General features: G+C 34.6%; 3 protein-coding genes across 4 annotated transcripts in view; 1 reads left to right on the top strand and 2 right to left on the bottom strand.

The window, feature by feature from the left end:
- Nucleotides 1-491: 491 nt before the first annotated feature.
- On the bottom strand, nt 492-10,467 carry LOC123875509 (spore coat assembly protein ExsA-like). 2 transcript variants are annotated; one of them, XM_045921374.1, is made up of 27 exons: nt 10,296-10,467; nt 9,151-9,196; nt 8,364-8,393; nt 8,129-8,158; nt 7,763-7,792; nt 7,312-7,413; nt 6,644-6,682; nt 6,515-6,544; nt 6,406-6,441; nt 6,300-6,326; nt 6,188-6,223; nt 6,079-6,111; nt 5,960-5,995; nt 5,848-5,874; nt 5,729-5,764; nt 5,618-5,647; nt 5,502-5,537; nt 5,359-5,388; nt 5,239-5,268; nt 4,667-4,696; nt 4,527-4,562; nt 4,095-4,145; nt 3,402-3,449; nt 2,785-2,799; nt 2,536-2,586; nt 1,255-1,291; nt 492-623 (listed from the first exon to the last, which is right to left on the bottom strand). In XM_045921374.1, the coding sequence occupies exons 1-26, from the start codon at nt 10,311-10,313 to the stop codon at nt 1,257-1,259; spliced, it is 948 nt and encodes a 315-aa protein (XP_045777330.1). In that variant the 5' UTR covers nt 10,314-10,467; the 3' UTR covers nt 492-623; nt 1,255-1,256. The 2 variants fall into 2 exon arrangements, with proteins under 2 accessions (XP_045777330.1, XP_045777329.1); XM_045921373.1 differs by having other exon boundaries at nt 501-623; nt 1,265-1,291.
- A 2,829-nt stretch (nt 10,468-13,296) lies between these two features.
- Nucleotides 13,297-15,316, top strand: LOC123875513 (ufm1-specific protease 2). The gene is made up of 4 exons (XM_045921379.1): nt 13,297-13,444; nt 13,561-13,731; nt 14,330-14,539; nt 15,149-15,316. Exons 1-4 carry the CDS (start codon nt 13,322-13,324, stop codon nt 15,293-15,295), a joined length of 651 nt encoding a protein of 216 aa, XP_045777335.1. The 5' UTR covers nt 13,297-13,321; the 3' UTR covers nt 15,296-15,316.
- Nucleotides 15,317-15,370: 54 nt separating this feature from the next.
- LOC123875519 (dynein axonemal heavy chain 10) overlaps nt 15,371-17,259 on the bottom strand; it is a 77,722-nt gene continuing 75,833 nt past the window's right edge. The window contains exons 90-91 of the mRNA XM_045921391.1: nt 16,467-16,613; nt 15,371-15,699 (exon numbers count right to left, since the gene is read on the bottom strand). Of these exons, the coding sequence (XP_045777347.1) occupies nt 15,553-15,699; nt 16,467-16,613 (294 nt within the window). The 3' untranslated portion in view covers nt 15,371-15,552. The remainder of the gene's footprint in view (nt 15,700-16,466; nt 16,614-17,259) is intronic.

The following is a 17,259-nucleotide window of genomic DNA, read 5'->3' as shown; positions in this document are numbered from 1 at the left end:
TAGGTATATGCCTTGCACACGCCACGCAAGTTATTTACAATTATTATTAGTCATACCGGTAGCTAATTTTCACAACTTGTTCATAAATTGTAGCCTATAACCTTCTTAGATAATTCCTCTTTCTATTGGGCAAAACAGAATGAAAATCCTTACAGTAGTTTCTGAGAATCAGTGGAAAGTAAGTACAATGTTGTAATGACAAGCCGATTCACCCTTGCTTCCAGTAGGATTTATGAAAATCTTCGTAATGTTCATTCTAAGTGATAAAGAAAACCTACATGCAAACAGTTCAACCTGCCGCCGCTGGGTCTAATTTTAGTTATGTATCTACCTACGTAATTTTGGATACCTAATGTATTCTATTAAATAAACCATATTCGACTTTGTATCTCTGTCTATGAAACCAAAGTCCGGGAAACAAAGTTATCAAAGGATTTCTCTGTACTTATAATAATATTGTATCTCTTGGGGGGATAAATAAGAAATAATTATAATAATCATATATTTTATTTGTTTACATTTGGAAAATTAATATTAGAAATGCATAAACGTGGTAGGTACCTATACCTATCTAAAGTATTTTCTTGTTCATTTGCCTGACCGTAACCAGGGTGATTGCTGACCTGAAAAAAAAGTACAATTCAAACATTCAAATTAAAAAAAAAGATTCCGACGAATTGAGAACCTCCTCCTTTTTTTGAAGTCGGTTAAAAATAGCTAATTATTTCAGATAGGACAACTTGTGATACAAGAATTCGTAACGTTCTATCTCAACATTCTTAAGAGGGCTCTCTCTGTTACTCGTTTCATACAATCGTAGTTCCAATTTCATTTGAATATTAAGCAACCAAAGTCCATGAAATTTTGCAGACAGATATTAAAAACTAATTAATATCTGTGTCTGTGGTTTTCCAGATTTCTGTTAAAATATTCGGTTTCAAAGTTAGGCGGTCTTAAAAATTTTCATACAAATCTTTGAGCCCCTGTAATTTTAAAACACCACAGACACAGATATTAGTTTCTAGAATATGTCTGCAAAATTTCATGGACTTTGGTTGCTTAATATTCAAATGAAATTGGAACTACGATTGTATGAAACGAGTGTCGAAGAGAGCCCTTTTAAAAGGAGTCTCCTTGGAGCGCTTGTCGAGCGATAATAATAATCAAGTACCTACCTTAGTAGTTAGGTACCTACTCAACAGAATCATAGGCTTATTGTATGACGTAAACAAACATAAAAGCAAAAATACTTAACTCTACTTACGTCTGTAATAGACACCGGGATCAGGACCTGTAAAACATTAAATGTTTAATAATATAAATCTTAATTTGTTAATCTTAATTTTAGTACATCTCCATACTATTCTAAATATATTAAGCGAAAAGGTGACTGAGTGACTGATCTATTATAGTATATCTGAGTACCCAAGGGGTAAAATAGGGGTTTTAAATTTGAGTAGTCCACGCAGACGAAGTCGCGGGCGTAAGCTAGTCCATGCTAATAGCATAAATGTGTGTCTGTTTGTCTGCTAGCACTTCATCCCATCTGTTTGACCAATTTTGACGAAATTCAGAACAGAGATAGTTTACATCCCGGGGACAAACATAACTGTGGGAAATCTAAAGATTTCCCACAGTTTTTTCTTAAATTATAGAGATTGGAGTTTTTCGTGGCTCGCGCATATTATATGAGATCATAATCGCGTCATGCTTCATGCGTGATAAAAAACTCGAGTATAGATTGTAATGCTACTATGAAATCGCTGAAAAGAGGGATGTGTGGCCTATAGTTGTGGCAATGTATATCGATCGATTGTGATCTATACTAATAAATAAAATTGGAGTGTCTGTCTGTAATTTCGAAATAACTACCGCATATTAAGGTCATATGGTTATTTGAACGATACTATAACCGAATCACACGTTTTTAAAATTTTTGTCTGTCTGTCTGTCTGTCTGTTTGAAAAGGCTAATCTTGGGAACGGCTGAACCAATTTTGACGGGATTTTCACAGACAAGTAGAGAATTGACCAGGGAGTAACATAGGCTACTTTTTTAACCGACTTTCAAAAAGGGAGTTGTGTTTTTCTACCTATGTACACCGAAATCTCCGAGATTTCTGAACCGATTTGCGTCATTTCTTTTTTAATCGATAGAGGAACTTTGCGACATTGTTTCATAAAAAATTTGGAGTCCAACTCCTCAATCCTGATGCTGCAGGGGATCTGACCAATCCACGCGGGCGAAGCTGCGGGCATCAGCTAGTTTTTAAATATAAAGCAACATTGACCCAAGTCAGTAATTGGACGGGCGACCGACTTTAGAGGTCCGATTCGGTTTTTCGTGTCGTCAGTGCCTCGAAGAGCGCGTCGAATTTGACGGCTCTGCCCACCTGCAAAATCATCATCACCAACATCATCAGACGTCCACTGCTGGACTTCCACATACCACGGTCTTGCGCCGCGCCAAATGTTTTTGTATTTCATCTGGAAACCCTATACGGGAGAGAGTGACTAGTAGGTATTTTGTACTTACCCTGATTAACTCCCGGTTGGTTGAAGCCTGGGTCTGGGTTGACTATGACGACTGTAAAAAGAAAAAAAACTATTATTATGTAGAATTTCCATACAAATGTTTTATTACTTAAATGAGAATCAAACTTCGTTTGTATAGGGTGCAGAAAGCACTTAGAAAGAAAGCGGTTAATAAAGGATACTTCTCTTAAATAAGCTGCCCATAAATCATAGTAAAGATTGATTGAGAATCATTGGAGAATTTGCTTACCCTGATTACCACCAGCTGTAAAGAAACAAACAATTGGTTATTTTTCGTAATTAATTAATTAATTAATTAACAAAAATTTAAAAATGCTGTGCAGTATAAAATAGCATCACACTAATATTTAAAAGGCGAAAGTTTGTGTTTGTGTTTGTAATTCTTTCACGCAAAAAGATCAGGATGGATTTGGCTGTTTGGAACGGGAGATTGATTATATCCTGGATTAACAGATAGGCTACTTTTTATTCCGGAAAATCAAAGTAAAGTAAAGAGTTCTCATGGGATTTTGAAAATCCTAAATCCATGCTAACAAAGTCGCAAGCATCAGCTAGTAGGTTTGCTACGAGTAGAAAACAAATAATAGTTTTGATGCCTGTTGTTACGAAAAAATATATATTAAATATATTATATTTATGGCTTATTCCGTTTATTCACCCTAATTAATTTATTCACCCTAGGGTGTACACCCGGAATCTTATATGCGTCTTTCCACCCTGGACTAAAAACGAATAAGCACAAATTAACCACCTGGGGTGGATAGCACACACGTGTCTAAGTATACACCCTAGGGTGACTGTTTTAGGGTGAATAAACGGAATAAGCCATATTTATTATTTACTTACGTCTATTGGGCCTGCCTGCAGGTGGTCTGTTGAATCCAGGGTCAACACCTGTTAATAAATAAAATAATGACTAAGTATTCACTATATGGAGTTTAATGCAATGAGTAGAAATAAAAAAAGTCGGTCATATAATGTATAGTAAATAATAATGTGTGAGAATTAGGAAGAAAATATTATGATTTTGATAAGTAACTTTTACTCTAATTTTTTTTATTTATTAAACTCTACAATGTCTCCAAATATTCTTCATTTTATAAACAAGTAGACTAGTACATAGTACCAAAAAAGCGGATTTTTTCTTTCCTCTTATATTTTTTACCTGATAGATAAAAATGCGAGTGGGACTCCCACACGGAGTGTTCCGTACAATCGTTTATGCTCTTTTTTTTAATTAACATGGCGGTCATTTTGGAATTTTCATTACTTGTTATTATGGCGCCAATAGAAATACTCATTATGTTAAAATTTTAACTCTCTAATTTACGATTCACGAGATACGTACAACCCGCTGATAAACAGACAGACGGGGACGGATGGACAGCGGAGGCTTAAGAACTAATAGGGTTCCGTTGGTACCCTTCAAGTACGGAACTCTAAAAATGAACCTGTTTGGATGGCCAGCCTTGTATCAGAGTAGTGTTTGGAAATCGTAAAAATGCATAGGATTCCGAAAAAATAAAACACTGGTCTTACCCTGGCCAAAACCCCCTTGTCCGAATCCAGGGTCCACGTTCGTAAGAAGACCTGTAAAAAAATAGGTACTTATTGATTTTTTGAAATTATTCATTTAACCCGAATATTTTCGAAACATCTCTAAAATCTACTACTCGACTACCTATCTGTCTGTCTGCCGGTTGATTGTAATTTTTGTTCCAAAAGATTAGTTGAACTAGGTACATATACATTTTTATATCTACGCAGAAATATTCTTGCTTATGCACAATACAATACAGAATATAATAAGCATAATAAGCAAAAGCACAATGTAAACCTTTGAGATGCGTGACATCATGAACCATAGTATGTAAATATTTAAAATGTATGTAAAACAAACGAAAATGGTGATACATACCAATGTTTTATTTATTTATTACGTAACTTATGTGTAAAGAAAAGCAAACATACCATCTTGTTGATACGGATTGTTATCAACAACGTTCACTGAAATTGAAGTTAACCAATTAATTGGATTTAATTGTTCCAAATTAACCAATACATTGAATATACATACTTTCTAATTATAAATGTTATTAGGGGAAACATACCTCCGTTGTGGCTGTTGTCAACTACGTGAACTGAAAAAAAAATTAGTTAAATCGAAACATAAAATTGCACAATGAATTTAATTTCAAATTTACCAGAGAGTTGTGTAGATAATTATGTCATACAATAAAATGTACAGTTACAAGTGTAAATTAAAAATTTTCAACACCCCCGACAAATCATTTTCAAATAAATAATTATGTATATCTAGGCAACGTCCATCTTGACAGCTTGACATTTGTCAATTGACACTTGAATATTATGAACCTAAGGGTTATCTAACCTTCTTTTCTACAAGAAAACTAGAAAATAGCTGATAACTTTTAAACGGCTGAACCAATTTTTTTGGATTATAGCTAAGAACACTCTCGATCAAGCCACCTTTCAAACAAAAAAAAGTAAATTAAAATCGGTTCATTCGTTTAGGCGCTACGATGCCACAGACAGATACACAGATACACAGATACACAGATACACACGTCAAACTTATAACACCCCTCTTTTTGGGTCGGGGGTTAAAAATCGAGGAATGAAAATACCAAATTATTTTTACTTCATTAATAAACATAGGTACCTGGGGTGGGGAATGGGTCCGCTACATGTACTGAAATGAAATAAAAATCTGTCAGTTACTGATTAGGAATAAAAATAAAATAAAAAGTGAACAATTTAGAACTATTACGTTATTACTTACCGCCATGGTGGCTGTTGTCCACTACGTGAACTGAAATTTAATAACATTGATTTTAATAATTATCAGATCAGTTAATATCAGAAAATCAGATAATAATGATAATATGGATTAAAAATTATAATTGTTATCATTTTTAAACCTACCAGGAGTGGGATATGGGTTGTTGTCGACTACATTTACTGAAATGAAATAAAACAAAAACATTGATTTAACTGTTAATTAATTTGGTCATAATTTAATTATTTTATTTACTACTTACCGCCGTGATTATTATTGTCCACTACGTGAACTGAAATATAAAAAAAAAACTATTTGTTTATGTAAAATTTTTAGGGATTTAAAATTAGGATTTTTATAATTTTAAACCTACCAGGAGTGGGATATGGGTTGTTGTCAACTACGTTTACTGAAATCAAAGAAAAAAAATAAAAAAAATCAACTGTTTATTAATGGTTACAATTTCATTATTACATTTTATTAATTGCTTACCACCGTGACTATTGTCAACTACGTGAACTGCAATACAAAAAAAAAAAAAAAAAATTGTTAATGTAAAATTTTTAGGGATTTAAAATTATGATTTTTATAATTTTTAACCTACCAGGAGTAGGATATGGGTTGTTGTCGACTACGTTTACTGAAATTAAAGAAAATAAATAAATAAATTTAGCTGTTTATCAATTGTTACAATTTCATTATTACATTTTATTAATTGTTTACGTCCGCCGTGATTATTATTGTTCACTACGTGAACTGAAAAAAAAAAACAATTTGCTTATGTAACATTTTTAGGGATTTAAAATTATGATTTTTATAATTTTTAACCTACCAGGAGTAGGATATGGGTTGTTGTCGACTACGTTTACTGAAATCAAAGTAAATAAATTCATTTAACTATTAACTAATTTGGTAACAATTTAATTATTTTATTTATTTCTTACCACCGTGACTATTGTCAACTACGTGAACTGCAATGCAAAAATATCAGTTAGTTGATGTTTTTATAGGGATTCAAAATAATTATGATTGTTATAATTTCAAACCTACCAGGAGTGGGATATGGGTTGTTGTCAACTACGTTTACTGAAAGCAAAGAAAACGAATCAATAGCTGTTACCTATTTTTTTTAATTTATTACACTTTATTTATTACTTACCGCCACCGTGACTATTGTCGACTACATGAACTGAAATTCAAAAATTTCAAATTATTTTATGTTAAATTGTGGCAATATAAATCTAAGAACTGTACCAATAATATTAAATAAGGTAAATAATAGAAATACCTGGAGTAAGCGATGGGCTATTGTGATCAACTACGTTTACTGAAATAAAAGTTATCCCATTAATTGATTAAATGCTCTTTTTGCCATATTAAATATCAGTAAAACTATATTTCATTATTTTCTCTAAAGATTCTGTAATCAACTTTGTCAGTGGCAATTTAATTTAATTGGTTAATTATGATTATTTTCACTAGAAAAAAATAATTAGGTTTAACAACTAAATTAAGTTTTAAAATAATTATAAAAAACACTTAACACACCCGTGTGCAAGTGGTAAATTCGAGGATGGTTTTAAAATTTTAATGTACTAATCAGATTAGTTTTGCATTCTTTATATTGATTTGTGATTAATTGACATTTTTGTGACATTTAAGGTACCAGGTATTTAGGTGCCTTATATTCCAAAATTAGTGTCTACAAATATTATCTACCTATTAGCATTTTAACATAGAATAGTGACCCGCACCGGCTTCGCACGGGCAGCTAATTTTTTGAAAACAAAATATAGCCTATGCTACTAAGGAATATTGTAACTTTCTACTGGTGAAAGAGTTTTCAAAATTGGTTCAGTAGTTCCAGATATTACTTCCTACAAACAAACTTTACCTTTTTATTATAAATATTAGTCTTGGCTAGATTTCGTATAAATAAATGTCTATCCATTATACCTCCTAGCAATGTTAGGACTCGGCTGGTTCTATCATGGACCTGAGATCTCAGTGAAGAGACTCGATCCAGGATTATGCTAGTGAAGCCACCCGCACGAGCTTCTGTGAACATTTTTCTATTTTAAAAGGTTTTATCACGCTGTCTACGGGTTTTATGGCACAAAATAAATTGCAAATAAGTGGACTATCAGACTTTTATAATATAAAAGACTTAGACACTAGTCTGACGTCAAAGTACCAGATTGGTTGATAGTCATGGCCAAATACTTAGCGACCATCAATTACTATTCTAGTAGGAAGGGCATTTCGAACCAGGCAGTGGTGGTACATTCAATATCAATTTCAATTTTCATTTCTATTTCTACTTCTACTTCTTATCTACTGTAGTTTATTTGCACCTTAACATATTATTATTCTTACTGATTTCATTTTTAGTTTTTACACTACTTACCGAGTTCAGGATTTTTGTCGATTACTTTCACTGAAAACGTAAATTAATGATTTCATTAGAGGATGTGACAAGACATTTACATTTTGAATTATTACACGTTGAACATAATATACCTAAATTCGTTTCACATTCGATACCGAAGTTCAGATAAAGCTTAACTTTATGATTCGGCCAAAATTTGGTTTATGCGAGAAAAACATCGTTATTATATTTATTATATGCTTAGAAATTTTTCTTAGGTACTGCGATTGCCATAATAAAATAAGGTCCAAAATCTTTTCTTATTCCATCTATAAGAATCTTTTTCTATTTATAAGTTCTTACAGATTTTATTTTTATTGAGTGTACTGTGTAGCTGTCACTTACCCATTTCAGGATTTTGGTCCACTACTTGCACTGAAAGCGAAATTTAAGGATTACTTATTTTGCGAATATGACAAAACATTTGCATTAGTAAATAATGATTGCACATTGAGGATGTCATCTTGTATGTAAAAAGTAGAGATGGAACGAGATATATTCAGTAGGTTTTACCGAATGTGAATTCAGTTATAGTTCGATAATATCGGCTGAAGTTTGTATGTATACTATAACTACTTACCCATTTCAGGATTTTGGTCCACTACTTGCACTGAAAGCGAAATTTAAATATTGCATTAGCGGACGGCAAAATAATTACATTAGATGATTGCACATTGAATACATTAATGAAAAGCTAGACAAATTTTTTGTAGCCAAGCAGGACAATACACAAGAATGTTGCTCTATTTATTAATGTTAGCTGGGGCAAGCGCGCCAACGGGGTAAGTGCACCTACCCCGAAAACATAATGAAGTTTCAGATCCTGATTCCTGTGAGTCAATTGAAATTGTAACATATTACGTAAAATTTCTTATTAAGTAATTAAGGTATTTTATGCACCTAACTACTTGTTTTTAGATAGGACATACGCACAGACAGATAGTCGAGTTTCTTATATTTAGTTAAAATACTTAAACCTACCTATTCAATATGTAAATATTAAGTATCTATTAGTATTATTAGTTCTATGGTAACGATTTTTTTTAATGTTTACCATGGCAAGCGGAACTTACTCGTAATCAAATATTATCTATAAATCAACGTAAAGATCCTGGACTAAGAGAGTCCAGTCTGAGTACTAGCTTAGGTCATATACCGACATAAACTGTGCTTAAATAAAACTACTTTAATTTATATTTTTGAAGTTAGTCTAGACTCTATCTAGGCACTGACGAAAGATTTTATGGCAAATCTCTTTAACTATAAAGCCGGCTTCAGACTCGCCTCATATACCTACTCGTCTTTCTCGCCAGTCTGAAGCCAGTACTAGGTAGGTAGGTATTTAAAATGTTAGTAGATATACGTACCACCTCTTTGCGATGCAACCATTGCAATCACACCGAAGAGAACGACCTGAAAAAAAATGCATGTAAAGTTAAATTAGGTAGCGGGATGGATGAGTTAGGCGGAGGACCGGGTGTGCTGGTGCGCTATCGGAAAGGCCTATGTCCAGCAGTGGACGCAAACTGGCTGATTAATTGATGTAAACGGAAGGTCACTTCCTCCTGGGCTGGTTTCCGCACTTAAACGTTTCTGTCTGTTGCGAGTAAGGGAAGGTCACAATCACTGATAGTGTCAACCTTCACCCTGCTTTAAATTCAAGCGCGTATAAAATCCTGACCGATAACTGATATTTATTTATGTTAGGTAAGCACCTAGGTATCTAGTGATGTGGATGTGGTGATGTGTGATGTGGTGTGGTGATGTTTGTGGTGTGTGTGGTGATGTGTTTTACATATTTTTGATAATTTGAATAGTCGTATGAACTTATTTGAAAAAACAGCAAACCCCACTCACAACAATATTTAGCCGGCTTATTTTATTTATCCGCCCTAAACAGCCATTCTAGGATGAATGGGTATAGACATACTTGAAAACACCTGTTCGTCTATCCACCTCAGACTAAAACTTAATCTAGTCATCCATCCAAAACAGCCATCCTAGGGTGAATGGGTATACTAAGTAATTGGAAACGCATGTCCATCTAAAAAACTAAAAAAAACAATGTAGGTACCTACATATTCGCCATCCGGGGTGAGTGACACTATCCCGAATATACCCATACACTAGGGTGGCTGATTTAGGGTGGAAAAGTTTAAATTAAAAATTTATAACACCCTTGACAAGTGAAGGTTACAGTAACTAGAAAAGAGCTGATAACTTTCAAACGGCTGAACCGATTTTCTTGGATTATAGCTAAGAACACTCTCGATCAAGCCACCTTTCAAACAAAAAAACTAAATTAAAATCGATTCATTAGTTTAGGAGCTACGATGCCACAGACAGATACACAGATACACACGTCAAACTTATAACACCCCTCTTTTTGAGTCGGGCGTTAATAAACGGAATAAGCCATTTAAATAAGGTATCATAGAACCTCATTGAAATAAGGTATGTAAACCTTCTACGATAGAAATAGTCTCAAAAATAGTTTTTACTTTTTACATACCACAATCATAGTTTTCATGATGAACAAAAATCACAGACAGTGGAACTATTTCGAAATCTGACTGATAAGTACGACGGCCATTTTGGTGTGTCTCTTTATATGGGTTTCCCAGTATAAGCTAATATTTGGCAAGTAATTACTGTTGATTGTACAAATTGTGTTTTTCTTTAAAAACCTCGCAAAGTGCAAACATTGTAAAGCCGTCATAGTTTTAAGAATTGAATCTGCAATGAGAATAAAGCAAATTCATACTTAACTAAATCCTCGAATCTTTACTCGAGGGCAATGAATCCGTTCTAATATTGGATACTAATATTATAAATGCGAAAGTATCTGTCTATCTGTCTGTAGGAATGTCTGTTACCTTATCATAACCCTACTTATCATAATATCATTTTGAGGAAATTCGGTACATCGGTAGATTGCATCCTAGGGTCTTACATTTACCTTATAAGGCTGCGGTTACACTTGGTTACATGTAAGTAGCTTACGTGAGTAAAACTTACAAGTGTAATTGCGGCCTAAAGATAGGTAGCAAGGAAAAATCTAATAAAATTGTGATAGAATATGTGCATAATATATACCTATACTTATGTATGCACATATATAAAGCATAATGTATACATAATGCAAGTTAAGTAGGTATGGATAATAATAAAATACAATTATTTAATTATTATCAAGACAACTTTTGCAAAGGAAAATAACACAAGCTTCAATAAAATAATTTGCAGGTATTTGCTTAGACTTAACAAACATTATTATTTTATTTACAATGTACATTGTACATAGGTAGAGATTGTAGAGTTTTTGTGGAAAATAAAGAAAAAAGCAAATCTTTCCTATACGTCTACTGATCCTACTAAAATAGTAAATACCTATCGTGGCTACTTTACTCTTTATTTTGGTAAGGAGATACCTACCTACTTATCAAGTTTAGGGTGGTTTAGGTAAGGGGCATGAAACGGATCTGCCCGCGATATTCAAATTTAATTTGGTTTTTCGCAATTTTTACAATTTTTTACTAATACGACAGCGTAGGCTTATGGCATTTGAATTGCGACAATGGCAGTATCATCCTCACAGGTTTTTATTATAAAAATCTCTACTTGAAAGGGTCCATTTTAAGAAATTAGCTCTAGTATCGACTAAGTCTTACAAATTAGTCGATATACAAATCTATGGTCGATATTAGAGCTAATTTCTTAAACTGGACTTAAAGCCTACCTACCTAAGTAGGCAGCCATAATAGCCTAGTGGTTTGGTGGTTAGGACGCCTGCCTCTTATTGGGAGGTCAGGGGTTCGATCCCGGGCATGCACCTCTAGCTCTTTGGAGTTATGTGCGTTTCGGCGATTAAATATCACTTGCTTTGTCGGTGATAGAACACATCGTGAGGAAACCCGCATGCCTGAGAGTTCTTCTTAATTTTCTCTAAAGTCTGGTAAATCAATCGGGGAGTGCCAATTTACGGGATCCTGCAGGACCAGGGGTGGATTTCCCAGGCTGATTAAACTCGGGCCTAGACCGGTCAGATAATTTTAAGGCGGTCAAGAGTCAAGACAATCCCAAATACTAAGTCCATCTCTGCGCAGGATGCTGAAAGTCTGAGTTGTTGTATCTTAATAATTTAGGTACAGCTACCAGTTGATAGAGGGCTTAGATGAAGCTGACTAACTAACATAATAAACGAGTAGGTAACTCAGATCGTTAGGTCAGATTTTGTACGTAAGTTTGGGTATTGGATTTTCTACAATTCCACCGAGCCACGCGACGCGACGCCCGACGCGAGCGAAGGCGGGTCAGATCAACTAAGTTTTTTAGTGGTAAATACGGCTATTACTAAAAATAATGTCATTATTTATTAGATATGTTGGTATTACTATTACTAGTAGGTAATAGTAATAACATAACAACCTATTACCTTAAAGGCCATGAAATCACGATAACACGATGTAAAGGTATTTTAATGGGTAGACATAGCTACGGGTAGTAATGGTCATACTAAGAAGTATGTAATAAAATAAATTCTTACTTAGAACTTCTTAAGATAATAATATAATGGATTTAAGTTCAAGGACTTGTCTTGATGAACGGACTTATAGTGCGGACTTGCTTACTTCGTAGAGGTAACTACTAGGTATTTGTTGATAGGACTCCTGGGTAGGAACATTAACTTTACCCATATTTCCTGAATCTTAAGAATTTCGCCATTTTCCACTGTAATAATAAATACGGAACTCTAAAAATAGATGTACAGACCTAGTTACTATGGAAAATGGAAAATCACTTGTTTAACAGGAAAAACATGTAGGTATTTTTATTATTAGTGCCATCTGTTGTTGTTGTAGTTAACTATTTATTTAAGTATAGTTACGCCATCTAACGTATATACATTATAGGTATTGCCTAGGAAACGTAATGTTACGACTATTGCACAATAGATATAATATATGGCGGTTTTCTATGAATTTTGTTCGTGAAATGAAGATGGCGTTACACTTTTATTGCATGCCAAGCATACCGCAATAGATAGGCTATAGCGGTTATTTATTATCATTATAGGTAGACGTGTAGTTGGTATTCATCTTATTTATGTATATCCTTGGACTTATTATTGTACTTGGACGTATTGGATGAATAGGTTCGTAAAGGTAGTTACATAAGTTAATGATGGTCTTATTGACTGCACTGTTGATACTCGGCCGGGCGACTGGTTGACAGTGTAGAATGGCTCTTATCTTATCTGTCAAAATAATGTCAATTGTCGGACTTCGTCTGTGTCGGTGTTAGCTGGTGGGTGTGCTCTGCCTTTTTGGAGTGTTTTTTTTTTTTGTTAAAACTGACTGGAAAGCGCTCTAAGGGGGTGCCGTGCGTATGTCGGCGAGCGCCGGCACAGACGGGGTCCATACTTGTATAGTTTAACTAACTTGTTACAATTAACTACAAACTTGACATTGGCTAATCTTTGTAAAGCCAGACGAGAGAGAGAAAAAAAAATGTCAATTGTCAAATTCAAAAATCAAAATGTCATTGCATCTTGTGACAGACGTCCACACAGAAATAAATAAAACGTTTCCAACAAATTCTTATTTTGTTAGCGGAACGTATGAATATTATCATTATTTGTGCGATGGATTTGATGACAGGGTATGACGATTTTGTTTTAATGATAGTTACCAACTCTTATCCTTTAAAGTTAAAACCTTTTCCAAGTATCATTTTGTAGGTTATTTTTTAATTTTGCTATTCTGTAATGTTTCCAGGGATGGGGTTGCGGTTACAGAACCTTACAAACGATTTGCTCCTGGATGAAACATAACTATAATAGTGCTCACAATGTGCCAAGTATTAGAGAAATTCAGAAGATATTAGTAGAGCTTGAGGATAAACCAGAATCATTTTTGGGTTCTAGACAATGGATTGGTAGTTTTGAGGTACCTAATACCTATGTAGACACCTAATTAACTATCTACCTAGTTGAATTAATGAAAAAACTGCAGACGCAATTTACTACAAAGAAAAATCAGTAATGTCATACAACAGAAGCAAAACTACTGTCTTGCTTACTCATATGCACAATAAAACTGGTTTCCTCAGCCTACAGGTGTGATGTGATTCATCCAAAGATATTACTTACTTGTAGAGATCTTACTATCTGTTCTACCAATGACCTGTATCTTGTACCACTAGATGGAGGTCACTGATCAAAAACTTTTGAGGGCTACACTGAACAAACATTTTTGTGTTCATGTCATGTCATATAATTTTGACAGCTTCGTAGAATACAATGTAATAATATCAGCCAATGGCTAGCAAACGCAATTTATCACTGCATTTGTTTGTTTAAGTATCAAAATAGGAAATGTATAGCAAGTCTTCTTTTGAACAGCGAAAAACTACTGAAGTTTACACATCATGTGTGTCATCCCGTCTACTTAAGTTAAGTTTCTCTGTAAGTTAGGCCTCCATCTCAATCGTCTGTTACGAAGCTTCGCTTTTAATGCATGATGTCACAGTAAAACTAATTTTCAGGTATGCCTCGTCATAGACAAACTATATGATGTGCCGAGTAAAATAATCCACGTTAACAAAGGAGATGCTCTGGAAACTATACTGGAAAGTTTATGCAATCATTTTGAGAAGTTTGGCAGCCCTATCATGATGGGAGGTGACGTTGACTGCTCATCTAAAGGTGTGATGGGTGTGCATAAAGATGGTGTGAACTCCAAGCTGTTGATTGTGGTAAGAATATTCATAGTTTTTTGTTCCTCTTTCCCAGGGTTGACAGAAATCCATACTAATATTACGAAAACTAAAAAAAAAGTGTCATGTCACATTTTCATTGCTCATCTGCCTTGTTCCATTTATCTACCCTAAAACGACCATCCTAAGATGTATACTCTGAAATATGTGTCACAGCTACCCACCCTCAACTGCTTTGTATATTATTTTTTAGTCCAGGGTGAATAGATGGACATTTATTTGGTCACTTATTGAAAAATTGAGCATAGCTCCATCACCCACTGAGTAACTTAGCTTACTTATTTATATTATTTACTACTAGCGACCCACCCCAGCTTCGTGTGATCAGCTAATTACTTCTACTATTTACAATAGCTTATTATATGGATCTGTAATTTTTTTTGGGAATAAAATATAGCACTCACTCACACACCAATTTACACTCAGGAATATTGTAGCTTTCTTCTGGTGAAAGAATTTTCAAAATCAGTTCTATAGTTCAAAGATTACTTCCTACAAACAAACTTACAAACTCTCTCTATAATATTAGTATAGATTTAACTTTACCACTCAATAAAATATATAAATTCAAGTCTTCTTTTGTTACAGGATCCACATTATGTGGGTAAGGAAGAATCAAAAGAATTTCTGCATCGCAAAGGCTGGGTGAAATGGCAACCACTACAAGACTTCCTGAGCACATCATTTTACAACCTCTGTTTACCACAAGCAAAACCGCATTGTAAAGATAAGTGAAAATAAATATTTTAACTGACATCTAAAGGGTTTGATTTTAATGAAAGCCAACGACAGTTTAAATTATTCAGTCTTTATTGTTTAAAGTAACTTAGATCTAATGACATCTTGGGAGGAAAATAAACGAAATGAATTGTACTTAAATTCTCTTACACATTTTATAACTTAATATCAAACCAATCTCAGTGTAATCACACTGTACTTCTCAAAACTTAATTGATAAATCAGTCTTCTATTCTCTTGGCTACTTTAGACCTTTAGTCAGTATTCATCACAAGGCAGACTCCTTGTAGGACCCAATGACTGATATGCTCTGCTGTCCATAGATCTGATTCAAATACAAGACCAACGCCCATAGCATTACGACGCATCGATGTCGTGTATACCGGAGTACGCAGAGTATTCTGAAAAAAAAAAAACTTTCTTTCTCTCTCGTCTGGCTTTACAAAGAGTAGCCAATGTAGTTATTTGTAACAAGTTAGTTAAACTATACAAGTATGAACCCCGTCTGTGCCGGCGCTCGCCGACATACGCACGGCACCCCCTTAGAGCGCTTTCCAGTCAATTTAACAAAAAAAAAAAACACTCCAAAAATGCAGAGCACGCCCGCCAGTTAACACCAACACAGACGAAATCAAAATCTTTCTTTCAGATCTAAGTTGAGAAATCTAAAAGTAGTTTGTCACAATACTTTCGCTGGAAATTAACTGGTAGGTAAATTGTGACTAATTTAGTGCAGGATTTCAGTACAAACAAACTGAAAATTCTAACTCTAGGTACATTTAATTAGTCAATGTGGCTAATTAATTGTCTTGCACACAATTTCTGAACTGACAGATCTAGTGCTATCCTTTTCCAGAGGGAGTATCATGAAAGGAATAGCAATATATTTACACTCGTAATTTTTGGTTTAATTTAAGAGATTGAGTTCAAGAGAATTAGCCACAATGACAGGCAATCCAACAACTACAAGTTATTGCGCGAAATATGACTGTTGAGGTAATTCTAAATCTATCTATCATTAAGTATATCGTGTTTAGAAAGAGAGCATTAACATGACTTGACTGTCCCTTTCTTTTGTCAACTTACACTCAGGGTACTTGGCAAATATAAAAGAAAACACTAGTTTTGTGCGATCTATATATGTAGATCTCATTCAGATAAACGTCACCTGTAATTTCAGCTTATGGGCTTCAATGGGTATGATGTACATAATAGGTAACTCGGTGATTAAAACTTTGGGGTGTGATCTTCTCAGGCAGCCGTCTTCTAAGTCCCAGCGTGCTCCTTCTAAATAAAGTCCACGGACATAACAGCCCTGAAATTTAAATTATTTAATCGCAAAGGTCTACGGAATTTCAAATAAGATTTCGAAATATCCAGCGTTTTTTCACAAATTATATAAAAATCGAATTTTAAAATTAAATTGTGGAAGGAGAAGAAACTCGTTTGACCTGCCTAGCTATAGTGCCCGTCAGGTTGAGATGGCAACCAGGGTGGGGCGCCCCGCACACTCCCCGTGCTAACCCGGTGCGGGAGAGCGTGGGTGACGTGCGGGGCGTCCCCCGCCTCATACCCCGATAGCCATCTTAAGCTATCGCTGTGCCCATCAAAGCTGCGCGCTTTCCGCTGCGAGATCGTTATTCTAGCACATTTTGACCCCAACGTTCAATCGGTTGATAAATAATGTAGACAGAACCCGTTTAGCCATGTCGCTTACTCTGGTTCTCCTACGGATCCTCCTCATTTCTGGTTTGACCACATAGAAAAACTCCAAGAATCATCAAAAGCTCTGCATCGCTCGCTGATTGACTCAACTTTCTTATGAGGCCCATAGTTAGCGACCATGTCTGGATCATTCGACTTCGTTCCCGTGGAGGTTTTTAAAAATCCCGTGGGAACTTATTGATTTTCCGCGATAAAAAGTAGCTGTGTAAAATGTGGGATAGAAAATGTGTTAATCC

The sequence above is a fragment of the Maniola jurtina genome, chromosome 20 (assembly GCF_905333055.1).
Source record: "Maniola jurtina chromosome 20, ilManJurt1.1, whole genome shotgun sequence".
NCBI classification, from domain to species: domain Eukaryota; kingdom Metazoa; phylum Arthropoda; class Insecta; order Lepidoptera; family Nymphalidae; genus Maniola; species Maniola jurtina.
This window is presented reverse-complemented; position numbering and strand designations above follow the sequence as displayed.